This window comes from Nycticebus coucang, chromosome 19, assembly GCF_027406575.1.
Source record: "Nycticebus coucang isolate mNycCou1 chromosome 19, mNycCou1.pri, whole genome shotgun sequence".
In the NCBI taxonomy this organism is placed as follows: Eukaryota; Metazoa; Chordata; class Mammalia; order Primates; family Lorisidae; genus Nycticebus; species Nycticebus coucang.
This window is the reverse complement of record NC_069798.1, coordinates 15,933,355-15,951,319: the sequence shown is the minus strand read 5'-3', so window position 1 is coordinate 15,951,319 and position 17,965 is coordinate 15,933,355. Positions and strand designations below refer to the sequence as shown.

The 17,965-nt window shown below is 50.4% G+C and overlaps 1 protein-coding gene across 9 annotated transcripts in view; it reads left to right on the top strand.

Moving 5' to 3' along the window:
- Window positions 1–17,965, top strand: part of OSBPL1A (oxysterol binding protein like 1A) — a 206,440-nt gene that overhangs the window by 161,991 nt on the left and 26,484 nt on the right. For all 9 annotated transcript variants that reach the window (XM_053571974.1, XM_053571976.1, XM_053571975.1 and 6 more), the window contains one exon: window positions 6,701–6,776. In XM_053571974.1, the coding sequence (XP_053427949.1) occupies window positions 6,701–6,776 (76 nt within the window). The remainder of the gene's footprint in view (window positions 1–6,700; window positions 6,777–17,965) is intronic.

Sequence of the window (17,965 nt, the reverse complement as noted above, 5' to 3'; positions counted from 1 at the left end):
GATACTTTACGGATGTATACATCATGAATGATATGAAAAGATACTCTAACTCACTACTAGTCAAGGAAAAACAAAATAAGATAACAGTGTAGTGTCACATTTTCTAAGACTGACAAAACTTACGAGGACAGGGCGGCACCTGTGGCTCAGTGAGTAGGGTGCCGACCCATATACCGAGGGTGGCGGGTTCAAACCCAGCCCTGGCTGAACTGCAGTGAAAAAATAGCTGGGCATTGTGCAGGCGCCTGTAGTCCCAGCTACTCGGGAGGCTGAGGTAGGAGAATCGCCTAAGCCCAGGAACTGGAGGTTGCTGTGAGCTGTGATGCCACGGCACTCTAGGTGACAAAGTGAGACTCTATCTCTACTACATAAAAACAAAAAAGAAACTTACAAGGATAAGATCACCTGTTGATCTCAGTTGCCGATGGAGATGTGAAAAGAAGGGTGCCCTATGGATTGCTGGTGAGATGAAATTGTTAAAACCATGTCCACAGCTATCTGGTAGCAGCTATAAGATAGAGATACTTTCTACCCCAGAAACTTTACCTCTAGTACTCTGTGCCATAGAAGTGAGATAGAATATTGAGATGTGGGCGGCACCTGTGGCTCAAAGTGGTAGGGCGCCGGTCCCATATGCCGAAGGTGGCAGGTTCAAACCCAGCCCCGGCCAAAAACCCTCAAAAAAAAAAAAAAAAAAAAAGAATATTGAGATGTTTTTGTTACATTGTTTGTTTTGGCCACAGAACAACAAAGTAAATCGTTTACATGGCAAAATGAATTTCGATATGTAATATTCTTATGGAATATTGTACATTCATTAAAATAATTAGTTCACCATTCGACTTCAACAGATTTGCATGCAGCATTGAAAAGCAAACTATGGAGACGTGTGTACAATGAATACTCTGTTTAGTGTTTGCCTACGCGCATGCTCCACATGGGACTGTTTGGGAATATATGGAAAACATAGACAAAAATAGCAGCTTTTTAACGTGAGTCTTAGGGTAGTACAGTGGTGTGGGTGTGGGATGACAAGCAAAGGGGGCAGAGACTACATTCAAAACAAAACCGGCGTACGTGTATGATACTCACATAAAGCTACACATCTGTGTTCTTTGGCCTGGGGGTGTAAGAAAGAAGAAAGATACATACACCTCTTTCTAGCAACTTGGGGGAGGGGGTTGTCCTTGATATTTTATTTAGTGAAAAAGAGCAATAGTTTAGTAAGAATATATCTTCTTATATCTGCTTGTTTTTACAAAGGAAGAGGTGTGGAAAGGAATGTTGATACGTCGCTGTTGGATGCACGGATGCCTCACGAGGTGACTAGTTTGTCTATGGGTCGTTTCATTTCTTACGTGATAATGTCTTGTTTTATAATTGGAAAAATAACTACATATTCCCCCCCACACACACACTTAATTCTGTGTACTACCATTTGGTATATGCTTGAGAGGATTGGTTTTTTGTTTGTATGTTCTTGCTTTTGACGGAGAACTTGAATTCCTAAAAATGTAAGGATAAGATTAACAAACTTTATGAATTAGGAGATTTACCTTTCTTTCTGGAGTGACTATTAATAGAATAATATTTTTATCCTGCCCACCGGGAAGACACGGGAAGCTGTTCATTTATGTTTCACACATACATCATGAGAAGAATGTGTGTGGTCTTCCCTGGGAGGTAGATTTGGTTTGGCAAATCACACTATAAACAGAACAACAAAAACAAAGCGAGACTTGATAAAAGTTATCTGTAATGTAGGTGGTGAATATTTATAATATACAAAGGGCTCCTACAAAGTGAGAGGTTAATTTAGTGGACAGATGATGTCACCCCAGCAATGAATGTTTTTATTACAGGATATTTGTACTTTATAAAAATAATAAAGAATTTTAAAAATTCTTTAAAACTGCTGATGTATAGGTAAGAAACTGAACCTTCATTGGACTTTAATTGTCCCAGACATTATTTTTCTTAGTATAGAATTAGCTGTCAACATAAGGGGAATTGTACAGCCGTGTAGCCTCAACTTGTAAGATTTTCCCCAGGATATGTAGCAAAATTGTGCACTGGAACTCTGCTTCCCATCCCCAGGTTCTTCTATCCTCCATGGAAAAGATGACTTCCCCTAGGCATAACAGTATCTCAGTGTGCGTGCCCATACCCGGGACCCGGTAGAGCTCAGGTGCCTTGTGAAAGTTAGGAGGCAAACCGGAAAGTGTGAGACACCTGGCAGCCAGTTCCCACCAATGCATAATTTTGCCTACCTTTTCTTTTTTTTAATCTTCTTTTTCTTCTTTTCAAAAGGTCTCTCTGAGAAAACAGTGTTGTGTGTTTTACCCTAGCAATACGTGCAGCAGAGGCAGGGAGTGGGCTCAGTGTCCAGCAGGTGGATAAAGGGGATCTGTGCAGTTGTGTGGATTTGCGAGGCTCAGTCAGTTTGGGTCTAAGGTGTAATTTCTGCCATCCAAATGATGTTTAAAGATGTAGGGGATAGGGATCTCTTGACCTTGTACAACTTTCTCCAAACAAGGGGGATTCAAGTACAGCATTTCGTTTACCAAAAATTAAGTTGGTTCGATTTGAGTTCTGTCTACAACCCTGTGTAGTGGGGAAAGAACATGGGCTAACAAGTGGAGCCATTTACATCACAGAGATAAAGCAACTGTGAGGAGGCTTTTCATTTAAAAACCAGTTATTGTGTTGTTTGGATAGCCATAATGTCCTCTGTATGGTTGAAAATAGAACTAGGACATACCACTGCCAGTCCCTGGTACAGGGTGTTTTTTTCTCTGTGTAATGAGAAAAAGGAAGCATAGAATGCAGGATAATGACCCTCAGATAAACTCCACAGTGAGAGAACAACTGATCTGTGCTCCCAGCCTGAGAATACTGATGACTGCTCTCATCTGTTAAGGAGTAACACCCACCATCCAGCATCATTAGGGCGCGCGCGCTCTCTCTCTCTCTCTCTCTACCTGGTAGAGGGAGTGACATTTTAAAACAGGGAAACATATCAGTACAAATTATTTTTTAAAAATTTAATCTGCTACCTAATTTAAAGATATCTCTTATTCCCTCTGCTTCCTTAAATAATGCTATGGAAGATTTAGCATTTTCTTGCAGATGAGAACGTGGCCTGTCTCTCGTCTGTCATTGACTCTACACTCCTACTTGAAAGGTTTTTTTCCCTCCCCCATAGTCTTCAGATAGTACAATTGTTTTGTTTTCAGAAATAATCTCTGAGATTCTGTCCAGTACAGTAGCCTTGAGCTATATATGGCTTTTAAGTATTTGAAATCTAGCTAATGTGACTAAGAAACTGAAGTTTGGAGACAGAGTTTCAAGCTGTCACCCTCTGTAGAGTGCTATAGCGTCACAGCTCACAGCAACCTCAAACTCTTGGGCTTAAGCGATTCTCTTGCCTCAGCCTCTCAAGTTGCTGGGACTACAGGTGCCTGCCACAACACCTGGCTATTTTTTGTTGGCGGTTGTCATTGTTAGTTTTTTTTTTTTTTTTTTTAAGCTGGCCCAGGCCAGGTTCAAACCCTCCAACCTCCGTGTATGTGGCCGGCCCCCTACCCACCGAGCTACAGGCACTGCCCTAGACACTAGATTTTGATGACAACATGCAAAAAAAGAATATAAAATATCTCAATAATTTTTGAGATATTTAATCATTTTGAGTAATGATTAAATGTTAAAGTGCTAATATTTTAGATATATTGGGTTAAATAAAATACATTATTAAAATTAGTATATTTCTTTATGCTTTTTTAAATATGGCCACTATAGAATCAGAAATTTTCTATGAAGCCCTCACTGAATTTCTCTGGCTGGGTTTCTCAGCCTTGGCACTGTGGACATTCAGGGCTGAATAATTCTCTGCTGTGGGGCCGCCTCCTCCCTCTGGGAGGCTCCGCAGCATCCCTGGCACAGCTGGCTGGACTGGCTTCCCACCTGGTGTAAGCATGCCTTGCCTTGCCCTGACTGACAGGATCCTCCAGCCTCTAGATTCTTCCATGCTCTGAAATGCTTCCTTAAGAATCTCTCAACTCGCCTTTTTAGAATTAGTTGTAAGACAGTTCTTTATATTAGCCATCCAAATATAAACTGTCCCCAACAGTGCTAGGGGACACTTTCTCTTTTTCTTTTTCTTTTGACAGAGTCTCATTTTGTTGCCCTCAGTAGAGTGCCGTGACATTATAGCTCACAGCAACCTCCAACTCTTGGGCTTAAGCAATCCTCTTGCCTCAGCCTCCCATGTAGCTGGGACTATAGGTGCCCACCACAGTGCCCAGCTATTTTTAGAGACGGGGTCTCACTCTTGCTCAGCCTGGTGTGGAACTCGTAAGCTCGAGCAGTCCACTGCCTTGGCCTCCCAGAGTACTAGGATTACAGGCGTGAGCGACTGCGCCCGATTAAGTTCTACTTTCTTAAGTAGCATGGAGTAAACCAGATTTTTTATGAAAGAAATAATGTCTGTTAATAGGCCTTATGAATTCCAAAGTTCATTCAACAAATACTTAAACTCCTGCTCTACGTTAGCCATTGTCCTAGGCAGCAGGGCTACGGCAGCAGATAAAACCTGAGTTCCCATGGGGTTTACATCCCAATCGGGGAGGAGGAAACTGTCATATGTTGCCATGGAGAAAAACGTAGTAGGCAGAGGCACACAGCACTGGGACGCTGGGGCTGCGGTTACTCCTCCAGCTCTCCCAGGCCTCGCCGTCCAGTGCTCCTGGACCTCTGCGCTGAGAGACCTCTGTGGAGGCCGCTGTTCCCAGACTCTAGCTTTTGTTCCCCTGGGCTTCACACTTCCCCCTCCATTGCTTATGGGACGTGTTTTCTGGACATCTTCACCTCGCCCCTGGCCAGTCCTTCCAAGTGGGGTGTTCAGGTTCCTTTCCAAAGTGGCACCCGGATCTGAATTGCAGTTCAGCTTGCCCTTGGGGATGCTGTAGCTGCTGCCCTCTGTTCTGGCAGTCTGCAGTGACACCTGTCTCTTTGGCAGCCTTGTCACCCTGTGGACTTAGACTGTGGTCACCAGCCCCATGGTTGTTCACTAAGGCTCGGCTTCTGCGTGTTGCTCCTCTTGTCGGTTGTCGCGTTTCTTGCTGCTTCTGATCTGATCAGTTCATTGTTGCACAGTATGGCCCCTGTGCATTTGAGGAGGGAGCTTGGGTCTGCAACTCCTGGACAAGGGCTCATGACGGCTGGTTGCCTTTCAGAATCCTCTGGTTTCTGGTTGTGTTCAGAATTGGTAGTTGATATTGTACATACTCTGGCCTTCCCATAAATGAGTAATTATTACATTTCATAAAACATCACAAAAGTTTTGTGCAAGTGAGTATAGGAAATTCTAGGATAATTTCCAAACTGAGAATAATTGCAAAACTCAGATATCTCTTATCTTCTGCCTCCAATATATGTGGTGGTTTTTGCTTTTCTTGGCTTTCTGTTACCTTGCCTTTAGTTGGAGTCGTGTAGTGCGTAGTATTTATACAATTCCCATACGTGTTTGTTGGGAGGGGAATGACAGCCTTCATTCACTCAGAGCTTATTTCAGGTTCACAACTTCCTAGCTACGTTACATTTTGAGTGGACCTTTCCATAGATAGGAAATGGAACATTTATATACATCTCTAAATGTATTATACATGGAAATGGTAGGTAATGGCAGGGATTCTTATCCCTGGTATCTGATATTCCCACCATCGAGATTGATAGTCTTTGGGGAAATGTGACTACGGTATCTGTGGCCACTTTTTCAGCGATTGGTTAGATGACAGATCTGCCTAATGAGCAGTATGTGCTCCTAAAAAGAGAAAGAAACCGGAGGGTTTTAAAAGTAATATTGTTTATTTAAACGCTTAAACTTTTATCCACTTCTACAACTGAAATTAATTTGGAGGTTTTTTAGAAGATACTTTTTATGTTTAGTATTTTCTTTAGTGTTTTAGTTACACAAAGGCATTTCAGAAGGCAACTGGAAACCTGTAACGATGTTTTAGAAGGCTGGTCTTGGTGGTTCTTACCCATCCCTCACCCCCCATGGTGCTGCTGCTCTGATCTGTGGAAGTGGTGTCAGCCCTCTGCCTCCCAGACTGGCTCTGACAACTGCTTACCCCAGCCACGGGTTTGAAGATGCTCTTTCTGTAGAGGTTAATTTGTAAGAGGTTTTTCCATTGCTAAATTTTGTTCAATGTCAGTGTCCTTGGGGAAGTACTGATTATGACACAGGGCGTGAGCTTTACTTTAGCTTTTATAGTTTGCATGTTCTCATTTAATTTTAAAAAATGCTTTAGGCTTTTCAATTATTTAGCAGCTAGAGAATGATAATTTATTAAGTGCCAGAATATGGTACTTGCGCCTTGAATAAAACAGTACGGTCAGATGAACCAGGATCTGAGAGGATGGTGTATCTCTGAATTGGTCCAACAGCTGGGCCCAAGACTGAGGATTCAGATCAGAACAATACTGAAGGCAGAGGGCCACTTGATTTGCTACAAAAATTTGTCAGAGGCTAAAATAGCAATGCACAGGTGCAATCCCAGGTAGAGTCTCTTTGTCCCCTGATGGTGCACATCTTTAAAGTGTCTCTATACCCGCAGCTCTCATATTAATGACAGTAGTTTGTCCTTCCCAGTGTCAATGGCGTTGAAATGAACTTTTTTCCCCCTTTTATTTTTTTCAGGACAAGCTTGCCCTCTCCTATGTTTTCCAGAAATGACTTCAGCATCTGGAGCATCCTCAGAAAATGTATTGGAATGGTAAATTGGCTCTCAGTTTGATCATATGATTAAGCAGATGTGTTTAATTGCATATACCTTTAGAAGGGAATCTTAAAAGTTTTATAAAAAATAATGCACAGCAATGTCCATGGAAACCTTTGAGAATTACAGATTGTGGAAAGTCTTAGGTTTTTCTCATAAGAATTTGAACCACTCTTTACTCCATCTACTATGACTTCAGTGTGATTTTTCATTTTAAGAAAGTACAGACAGGAAAATGCTCTTTTTCTGTCATCATGTCACATTTGTCTTGCCCCTAAATTTACCTAGAAATTCTCTGAGAAAGGACAGAGCTCCTCCCTTTTCCCTCCTCCATATAGAATATAATTTCACTTACACTTTTGTGCACAGAGCAAGTTTTTTATTTTGAATTTGTAAGTGTGGTGTGTTAAACATTTGGAATATGTCTCTGCCTAGTTATCTATGCAGGTAGGTCTGATTTGCGGGGGAGGTGGAGAAGATGAGTAAAGTTCTCCTAACTCTTCCTAGCATGACATTGACTACTAAGAATGATGAAAATTTAAAAACACATGAGTCCTGGGCGACACCTGTAGCTAGCTCAGTGGGTAGGATGCTGGCCACATACACCGAGGCTGACGGGTTTGAGCCCCACCTTGGCCAGCTAAAACAACTGCAACAACAACAACAACAAAAATAGCCGGGCGTTGTGGCGGACACCTGTAGTCCCAGCTACTTGGAAGGCTGAGTCAAAACAATCGCTTAAGCCCAAGAGCTTGAAGTTGCTGTGAGCTGTGATGCAATGGCACTCTACCGTGGGCGACAGCTTGAGACTCGGTCTCAAAAAAGTAAAATAAAATGAAAACACGTGAGTCCTGAGGTGCCAAAGAATCTGCCTGAACACTACCTTTTAAATTATGCCATTTGGTGTGTGACCTGGAAGAACCTGCAGAACTTTCTTTCCCTGCACTAGGAAACAAGCCGCCTCCTATACATTGCATTCTAATGCTTGAAATCCTGCCCGCTGCAGATGGGCAGTTTTCTGATGTCTCTGTTCTCTGAGTGGGGTAATGTGATCTGAGACTTCCTAAATGTAATTTCCAAGGAGCCAATTCTAGAAACATTAATTTTAAACAAATATTTTTTGAATCCTACATGGAGAGAAATTCAGCTAAGCTTTGTGGCCTGATAACGTGGGATGTAATCTCAGCTCTGCCACTTCCCGGCCTGCCCAAGTTGCGTTTCCTCTATATAAAATTAGGATTGTGATTTGTACCTTACAGGTGTATTGAAAAAGAAATAATTTATGTAAATGTCTAGGATATGACTGGTTTAGCATAGCACTCAATAAAAAATAGTTCTTTTTTTCAGTAGTTAATCACAGCTGAGTATCTAAGACCTGGGCTCTAATCCTATTTTAGTTATGTTGGGACTCATCAGGCAAGGCAAATGTATGTCAGCAGAACGCTTATATTCTTAAATAAGATGGTCAAACATATTAGTCTCTTTGGAACAGAAAAATTCTAAGACAGAAATTTTATATTTATTTATATTCTGCAGTCAGTATTTTTCAGTCCCTTGGTAAATACATTTGCCATGGTGATCCCGTGTACAAATGTAGTATATGTGCATGTTCTTAAAATTAAAACCAGTTTTACAAAAGAATATGCATCATTACTACAAATATTTTCTGTTACCTTAAATTACTGACGATTCTCATTAAATTGATTTCACAACTCATTAATGAACCAAACTCACCGTTTGAAAAATCCTGTTCCTGTACTATAGAATTGATTCCACATCTTTCTGTGGCTATTTGATCAAAAGAGTTTGTAGGAAAACTTCAGATGTGTTTTAATCTTTTTGTTCATTATGAAACTAAACAGTTTTGGGTATTTCTTTTCCCAAGTCTTCCCCCTGCCCTCTTCTGTTTCACCGGGTGTCAGCTGTACTGGTGGTGCCAAGAACTTGTTTGTGCGGGTGATGGACAGACTCGTTTATGTCTAAAGCAAGCATCCTATCTAAATTGAGACAAATTAGTCTTTCAAAGGAGGGGAAATACTGTTATGTTGGATCATACCTGTCATACTTTGAAAGATACTGTACTTTTCTAGAATGTGGTTTTACTTTTATTTTTAGGTACAGGACTACTCGTTCATGTAAACACGCTGAATCATAAAATAAAGCAAATAAAATCAGCTATGTGGGTTAAAAGGGCCGCATAGATGTTTTGAAACTCAGTCTATAATACTTACTGATTGAAAGCATAGAGAACTACAGGGAAAGTATTATTTTTGGAAACTTCTTTCTGTGAGGTTTATAAGAGACTATGTTCTAGAACATTTTTATTAACTTGGATTGAAAAGAAATCACCTGGCATTTGGAAGTATTCTTGTTTGGGCACCTTTTGTTGTAAGACGTCCTGTTTTAAGTCTCTGGGGCAGCAGAAACAGTCAGTCAAAAGGGGTTAAGTGCTGAGTAACAACAAAGATTAAAAATAAGATATCTCAAGAGAGAAATACAAATGTCATCACAAGAGTACATTTAAGAATTATTTTGGTAGCAGCTTCTCTGATATCTGCCGGTGTCCTCCTCCCAAAAGCAAATAATTCAAAACTTAGAAAGTAGTGGTGTCCTTAGGTTTTAATACACTTAATTCAAAGTGAAGGCATGTAAAAAAAAATCCCCCACCACATGTTCCCGGTTCTGTTGAGGGAATCCAAATGTCCTTTTGGATTTTTCAGGTCCTTTTCATGGGGTGGGGTCAGTCTCAGTTACAGAAGCCACATGGGTATATCTGTCAGTGTCATCTCTCTTCCCTTAGCTTCACCTACCTGTTTTCTTAATTTGATAATAAGCCTTAAAAGTGACAGAGGACGTTTGATTTTGAGCCACAGCCATTTCTGGTGTCTGCAGTTTTCAGCAATGTTCCAGCTGTGAGTGTCCTGCAGGCAGCCCACTAATCCACACTGAGCAATTAACACCCCTGATTTATAATATGATATAGTTTTATGATGCTATAGTTTTATGGTATAGGGTCATTATTCAAAATACATGGCTCTTACAAACTCACAATAGATACTTATCTGCCGGGTAGGATCTTGGTCTAATTTTGTCATAAGTGGGGAGGAAGGTCAGAGTTTCGTGAGGCATTTGTCAGCCTGGACCCCAGTGCCTGCCTCCTGGGCCCCCCACTTCCACGTGCTTCACTTTTTTCTACAAAGCATATAGAGACTTCAATTTCCTGAGCTAATGACATCCTTCTTTTCTTCTGCCAATCTGTTTTGAACAGGATTACATTACCAAAATGTTGGATTATACAACATGAAATGAATGCTTTATGTAACTGGAATTCAATACTCAATCTCTTTGTGACTGAAGCTTTTACCAAACAAACTTCAGTCCTCAGAGCTAATCCTGAGCTGGCTTGGTCATTGTAGCCTTGGTTCCTTACTGTCCCACTCCCTCGCCCTTTAGTTGCAGCACCTGGGGGAGTGAGGGAAGAGTTCCTCAGCACTGCTGTCCTCTGTGTTCCCCGTGTTCCCTGCTGTCCTGTGTGTTCCCCGTGTTCCCCACTGTCCTGTGTGTTCCCCGTGTTCCCCACTGTCCTGTGTGTTCCCCGCTGTCCTGTGTGTTCCCCGTGTTCCCTGCTGTCCTGTGTGTTCCCCGCTGTCCTCTGTGTTCCCCGTGTTCCCCGCTGTCCTGTGTGTTCCCCGCTGTCCTCTGTGTTCCCCGTGTTCCCCACTGTCCTGTGTGTTCCCCGTGTTCCCCACTGTCCTGTGTGTTCCCCGCTGTCCTGTGTGTTCCCCGTGTTCCCCACTGTCCTGTGTGTTCCCCGCTGTCCTGTGTGTTCCCCGTGTTCCCTGCTGTCCTGTGTGTTCCCCGCTGTCCTCTGTGTTCCCCGTGTTCCCCACTGTCCTGTGTGTTCCCCGTGTTCCCCACTGTCCTGTGTGTTCCCCGTGTTCCCCGCTGTCCTGTGTGTTCCCCGCTGTCCTGTGTGTTCCCCGTGTTCCCCGCTGTCCTGTGTGTTCCCCGTGTTCCCCGCTGTCCTGTGTGTTCCCCGCTGTCCTGTGTGTTCCCCGTGTTCCCCGCTGTCCTCTGTGTTCCCCGCTGTCCTGTGTATTCCCCGTGTTCCCCGCTGTCCTGTGTGTTCCCCGCTGTCCTGTGTGTTCCCCGTGTTCCCCGCTGTCCTCTGTGTTCCCCGCTGTCCTGTGTGTTCCCCGTGTTCCCCGCTGTCCTGTGTGTTCCCCGTGTTCCCCACTGTCCTGTGTGTTCCCCACTGTCCTGTGTGTTCCCCGTGTTCCCCGCTGTCCTCTGTGTTCCCCGCTGTCCTGTGTATTCCCCGTGTTCCCCGCTGTCCTGTGTGTTCCCCGTGTTCCCCACTGTCCTGTGTGTTCCCCGCTGTCCTCTGTGTTCCTCGTGTTCCCCGCTGTCCTGTGTATTCCCCGTGTTCCCCGCTGTCCTGTGTGTTCCCCGCTGTCCTCTGTGTTCCCCGTGTTCCCCACTGTCCTGTGTGTTCCCCGTGTTCCCCGCTGTCCTGTGTGTTCCCCGTGTTCCCCGCTGTCCTCTGTGTTCCCCGCTGTCCTGTGTGTTCCCCGTGTTCCCCACTGTCCTGTGTGTTCCCCGTGTTCCCCGCTGTCCTCTGTGTTCCCCGCTGTCCTGTGTGTTCCCCGTGTTCCCCGCTGTCCTGTGTGTTCCCCGTGTTCCCCGCTGTCCTCTGTGTTCCCCGCTGTCTTGTGTATTCCCCGTGTTCCCCGCTGTCCTGTGTGTTCCCCGCTGTCCTGTGTGTTCCCCGTGTTCCCCGCTGTCCTCTGTGTTCCCCGCTGTCCTGTGTGTTCCCCGTGTTCCCCGCTGTCCTGTGTGTTCCCCGCTGTCCTCTGTGTTCCCCGCTGTCTTGTGTATTCCCCGTGTTCCCCGCTGTCCTGTGTGTTCCCCGCTGTCCTGTGTGTTCCCCGTGTTCCCCGCTGTCCTCTGTGTTCCCCGCTGTCCTGTGTGTTCCCCGTGTTCCCCACTGTCCTGTGTGTTCCCCACTGTCCTGTGTGTTCCCCGTGTTCCCCGCTGTCCTCTGTGTTCCCCGCTGTCCTGTGTGTTCCCCGTGTTCCCCGCTGTCCTGTGTGTTCCCCGTGTTCCCCGCTGTCCTCTGTGTTCCCCGCTGTCCTGTGTATTCCCCGTGTTCCCCGCTGTCCTGTGTGTTCCCCGCTGTCCTGTGTGTTCCCCGTGTTCCCCGCTGTCCTCTGTGTTCCCCGCTGTCCTGTGTGTTCCCCGTGTTCCCCGCTGTCCTCTGTGTTCCCCGCTGTCCTGTGTATTCCCCGTGTTCCCCGCTGTCCTGTGTGTTCCCCGCTGTCCTGTGTGTTCCCCGTGTTCCCCGCTGTCCTCTGTGTTCCCCGTGTTCCCCGCTGTCCTCTGTGTTCCCCGCTGTCCTGTGTGTTCCCCGTGTTCCCCGCTGTCCTGTGTGTTCCCCGTGTTCCCCGCTGTCCTGTGTGTTCCCCGCTGTCCTGTGTGTTCCCCGTGTTCCCCGCTGTCCTCTGTGTTCCCCGCTGTCCTGTGTGTTCCCCGTGTTCCCCGCTGTCCTGTGTGTTCCCCACTGTCCTGTGTGTTCCCCGTGTTCCCCGCTGTCCTGTGTGTTCCCCGTGTTCCCTGCTGTCCTGTGTGTTCCCCGTGTTCCCCGCTGTCCTGTGTGTTCCCCGTGTTCCCCGCTGTCCTGTGTGTTCCCTGCTGTCCTCTGTGTTCCTCGTGTTCCCCGCTGTCCTGTGTGTTCCCCGTGTTCCCCGCTGTCCTGTGTGTTCCCCGCTGTCCTGTGTGTTCCCCGTGTTCCCCGCTGTCCTGTGTGTTCCCCGTGTTCCCCACTGTCCTGTGTGTTCCCCACTGTCCTGTGTGTTCCCCGTGTTCCCCGCTGTCCTCTGTGTTCCCCGCTGTCCTGTGTGTTCCCCGTGTTCCCCGCTGTCCTCTGTGTTCCCCGCTGTCCTGTGTGTTCCCCGTGTTCCCCGCTGTCCTGTGTGTTCCCCGCTGTCCTGTGTGTTCCCCGTGTTCCCCGCTGTCCTCTGTGTTCCCCGCTGTCCTGTGTGTTCCCCGTGTTCCCCGCTGTCCTGTGTGTTCCCCACTGTCCTGTGTGTTCCCCGTGTTCCCCGCTGTCCTGTGTGTTCCCCGCTGTCCTGTGTGTTCCCCGTGTTCCCCGCTGTCCTCTGTGTTCCCCGCTGTCCTGTGTGTTCCCCGTGTTCCCCGCTGTCCTGTGTGTTCCCCGCTGTCCTGTGTGTTCCCCGTGTTCCCCGCTGTCCTGTGTGTTCCCCGTGTTCCCTGCTGTCCTGTGTGTTCCCCGTGTTCCCCGCTGTCCTGTGTGTTCCCCGTGTTCCCCGCTGTCCTGTGTGTTCCCTGCTGTCCTCTGTGTTCCTCGTGTTCCCCGCTGTCCTGTGTGTTCCCCGTGTTCCCCGCTGTCCTGTGTGTTCCCCGCTGTCCTGTGTGTTCCCCGTGTTCCCCGCTGTCCTGTGTGTTCCCCGTGTTCCCCACTGTCCTGTGTGTTCCCCACTGTCCTGTGTGTTCCCCGTGTTCCCCGCTGTCCTCTGTGTTCCCCGCTGTCCTGTGTGTTCCCCGTGTTCCCCGCTGTCCTGTGTGTTCCCCGTGTTCCCCACTGTCCTGTGTGTTCCCCACTGTCCTGTGTGTTCCCCGTGTTCCCCGCTGTCCTCTGTGTTCCCCGCTGTCCTGTGTGTTCCCCGTGTTCCCCGCTGTCCTCTGTGTTCCCCGCTGTCCTGTGTATTCCCCGTGTTCCCCGCTGTCCTGTGTGTTCCCCGCTGTCCTGTGTGTTCCCCGTGTTCCCCGCTGTCCTGTGTGTTCCCCACTGTCCTGTGTGTTCCCCGTGTTCCCCGCTGTCCTGTGTGTTCCCCGCTGTCCTGTGTGTTCCCCGTGTTCCCCGCTGTCCTCTGTGTTCCCCGCTGTCCTGTGTGTTCCCCGTGTTCCCCGCTGTCCTGTGTGTTCCCCGTGTTCCCCGCTGTCCTGTGTGTTCCCCGCTGTCCTGTGTGTTCCCCGTGTTCCCCGCTGTCCTCTGTGTTCCCCGCTGTCCTGTGTGTTCCCCGTGTTCCCCGCTGTCCTGTGTGTTCCCCACTGTCCTGTGTGTTCCCCGTGTTCCCCGCTGTCCTGTGTGTTCCCCGCTGTCCTGTGTGTTCCCCGTGTTCCCCGCTGTCCTCTGTGTTCCCCGCTGTCCTGTGTGTTCCCCGTGTTCCCCGCTGTCCTGTGTGTTCCCCGCTGTCCTGTGTGTTCCCCGTGTTCCCCGCTGTCCTGTGTGTTCCCCGTGTTCCCTGCTGTCCTGTGTGTTCCCCGTGTTCCCCGCTGTCCTGTGTGTTCCCCGTGTTCCCCGCTGTCCTGTGTGTTCCCTGCTGTCCTCTGTGTTCCTCGTGTTCCCCGCTGTCCTGTGTGTTCCCCGTGTTCCCCGCTGTCCTGTGTGTTCCCCGCTGTCCTGTGTGTTCCCCGTGTTCCCCGCTGTCCTGTGTGTTCCCCGTGTTCCCCACTGTCCTGTGTGTTCCCCACTGTCCTGTGTGTTCCCCGTGTTCCCCGCTGTCCTCTGTGTTCCCCGCTGTCCTGTGTGTTCCCCGTGTTCCCCGCTGTCCTGTGTGTTCCCCGTGTTCCCCACTGTCCTGTGTGTTCCCCACTGTCCTGTGTGTTCCCCGTGTTCCCCGCTGTCCTCTGTGTTCCCCGCTGTCCTGTGTGTTCCCCGTGTTCCCCGCTGTCCTCTGTGTTCCCCGCTGTCCTGTGTATTCCCCGTGTTCCCCGCTGTCCTGTGTGTTCCCCGCTGTCCTGTGTGTTCCCCGTGTTCCCCGCTGTCCTGTGTGTTCCCCACTGTCCTGTGTGTTCCCCGTGTTCCCCGCTGTCCTGTGTGTTCCCCGCTGTCCTGTGTGTTCCCCGTGTTCCCCGCTGTCCTCTGTGTTCCCCGCTGTCCTGTGTGTTCCCCGTGTTCCCCGCTGTCCTGTGTGTTCCCTGTGTTCCCCACTGTCCTGTGTGTTCCCCACTGTCCTGTGTGTTCCCCGTGTTCCCCGCTGTCCTCTGTGTTCCCCGCTGTCCTGTGTGTTCCCCGTGTTCCCCGCTGTCCTCTGTGTTCCCCGCTGTCCTGTGTGTTCCCCGTGTTCCCCGCTGTCCTCTGTGTTCCCCGCTGTCCTGTGTGTTCCCCGTGTTCCCCGCTGTCCTGTGTGTTCCCCGTGTTCCCCACTGTCCTGTGTGTTCCCCACTGTCCTGTGTGTTCCCCGTGTTCCCCGCTGTCCTCTGTGTTCCCCGCTGTCCTGTGTGTTCCCCGTGTTCCCCGCTGTCCTCTGTGTTCCCCGCTGTCCTGTGTGTTCCCCGTGTTCCCCGCTGTCCTGTGTGTTCCCCGTGTTCCCCACTGTCCTGTGTGTTCCCCACTGTCCTGTGTGTTCCCCGTGTTCCCCGCTGTCCTCTGTGTTCCCCGCTGTCCTGTGTGTTCCCCGTGTTCCCCGCTGTCCTGTGTGTTCCCCGTGTTCCCCACTGTCCTGTGTGTTCCCCGTGTTCCCCGCTGTCCTGTGTGTTCCCCGTGTTCCCCACTGTCCTGTGTGTTCCCCGTGTTCCCCGCTGTCCTGTGTGTTCCCCGTGTTCCCCACTGTCCTGTGTGTTCCCCGTGTTCCCCGCTGTCCTCTGTGTTCCCCGCTGTCCTGTGTGTTCCCCGTGTTCCCCGCTGTCCTGTGTGTTCCCCGCTGTCCTCTGTGTTCCCCGCTGTCCTGTGTGTTCCCCGTGTTCCCCGCTGTCCTCTGTGTTCCCCGCTGTCCTGTGTGTTCCCCGTGTTCCCCGCTGTCCTCTGTGTTCCCCGCTGTCCTGTGTATTCCCCGTGTTCCCCGCTGTCCTGTGTGTTCCCCGCTGTCCTGTGTGTTCCCCGTGTTCCCCGCTGTCCTCTGTGTTCCCCGCTGTCCTGTGTATTCCCCGTGTTCCCCGCTGTCCTGTGTATTCCCCGTGTTCCCCGCTGTCCTGTGTGTTCCCCGTGTTCCCCACTGTCCTGTGTGTTCCCCGTGTTCCCCACTGTCCTGTGTGTTCCCCGTGTTCCCCGCTGTCCTGTGTGTTCCCCGTGTTCCCCACTGTCCTGTGTGTTCCCCGTGTTCCCCGCTGTCCTCTGTGTTCCCCGCTGTCCTGTGTGTTCCCCGTGTTCCCCGCTGTCCTCTGTGTTCCCCGCTGTCCTGTGTGTTCCCCGTGTTCCCCGCTGTCCTCTGTGTTCCCCGCTGTCCTGTGTATTCCCCGTGTTCCCCGCTGTCCTGTGTGTTCCCCGCTGTCCTGTGTGTTCCCCGTGTTCCCCGCTGTCCTCTGTGTTCCCCGCTGTCCTGTGTGTTCCCCGTGTTCCCCGCTGTCCTCTGTGTTCCCCGCTGTCCTCTGTGTTCCCCGTGTTCCCCACTGTCCTGTGTGTTCCCCGTGTTCCCCGCTGTCCTCTGTGTTCCCCGCTGTCCTGTGTGTTCCCCGTGTTCCCCACTGTCCTGTGTGTTCCCCGTGTTCCCCGCTGTCCTCTGTGTTCCCCGCTGTCCTGTGTGTTCCCCGTGTTCCCCACTGTCCTGTGTGTTCCCCGTGTTCCCCGCTGTCCTCTGTGTTCCCCGCTGTCTTGTGTATTCCCCGTGTTCCCCGCTGTCCTGTGTGTTCCCCGCTGTCCTGTGTGTTCCCCGTGTTCCCCGCTGTCCTCTGTGTTCCCCGCTGTCCTGTGTGTTCCCCGTGTTCCCCGCTGTCCTGTGTGTTCCCCGCTGTCCTCTGTGTTCCCCGCTGTCTTGTGTATTCCCCGTGTTCCCCGCTGTCCTGTGTGTTCCCCGCTGTCCTGTGTGTTCCCCGTGTTCCCCGCTGTCCTCTGTGTTCCCCGCTGTCCTGTGTGTTCCCCGTGTTCCCCACTGTCCTGTGTGTTCCCCACTGTCCTGTGTGTTCCCCGTGTTCCCCGCTGTCCTCTGTGTTCCCCGCTGTCCTGTGTGTTCCCCGTGTTCCCCGCTGTCCTCTGTGTTCCCCGCTGTCCTGTGTGTTCCCCGTGTTCCCCGCTGTCCTGTGTGTTCCCCGTGTTCCCCACTGTCCTGTGTGTTCCCCACTGTCCTGTGTGTTCCCCGTGTTCCCCGCTGTCCTCTGTGTTCCCCGCTGTCCTGTGTGTTCCCCGTGTTCCCCGCTGTCCTGTGTGTTCCCCGTGTTCCCCACTGTCCTGTGTGTTCCCCGTGTTCCCCACTGTCCTGTGTGTTCCCCGTGTTCCCCGCTGTCCTGTGTGTTCCCCGTGTTCCCCACTGTCCTGTGTGTTCCCCGTGTTCCCCGCTGTCCTCTGTGTTCCCCGCTGTCCTGTGTGTTCCCCGTGTTCCCCGCTGTCCTGTGTGTTCCCCGCTGTCCTCTGTGTTCCCCGCTGTCCTGTGTGTTCCCCGTGTTCCCCGCTGTCCTCTGTGTTCCCCGCTGTCCTGTGTGTTCCCCGTGTTCCCCGCTGTCCTCTGTGTTCCCCGCTGTCCTGTGTATTCCCCGTGTTCCCCGCTGTCCTGTGTGTTCCCCGCTGTCCTGTGTGTTCCCCGTGTTCCCCGCTGTCCTCTGTGTTCCCCGCTGTCCTGTGTATTCCCCGTGTTCCCCGCTGTCCTGTGTATTCCCCGTGTTCCCCGCTGTCCTGTGTGTTCCCCGTGTTCCCCACTGTCCTGTGTGTTCCCCGTGTTCCCCACTGTCCTGTGTGTTCCCCGTGTTCCCCGCTGTCCTGTGTGTTCCCCGTGTTCCCCGCTGTCCTCTGTGTTCCCCGCTGTCCTGTGTGTTCCCCGTGTTCCCCGCTGTCCTCTGTGTTCCCCGCTGTCCTGTGTGTTCCCCGTGTTCCCCGCTGTCCTCTGTGTTCCCCGCTGTCCTGTGTATTCCCCGTGTTCCCCGCTGTCCTGTGTGTTCCCCGCTGTCCTGTGTGTTCCCCGTGTTCCCCGCTGTCCTCTGTGTTCCCCGCTGTCCTGTGTGTTCCCCGTGTTCCCCGCTGTCCTCTGTGTTCCCCGCTGTCCTGTGTGTTCCCCGTGTTCCCCGCTGTCCTCTGTGTTCCCCGCTGTCCTGTGTATTCCCCGTGTTCCCCGCTGTCCTGTGTGTTCCCCGCTGTCCTGTGTGTTCCCCGTGTTCCCCGCTGTCCTCTGTGTTCCCCGCTGTCCTGTGTGTTCCCCGCTGTCCTCTGTGTTCCCCGCTGTCCTGTGTGTTCCCCGCTGTCCTCTGTGTTCCCCGCTGTCCTCTGTGTTCCCCGCTGTCCTGTGTGTTCCCCGTGT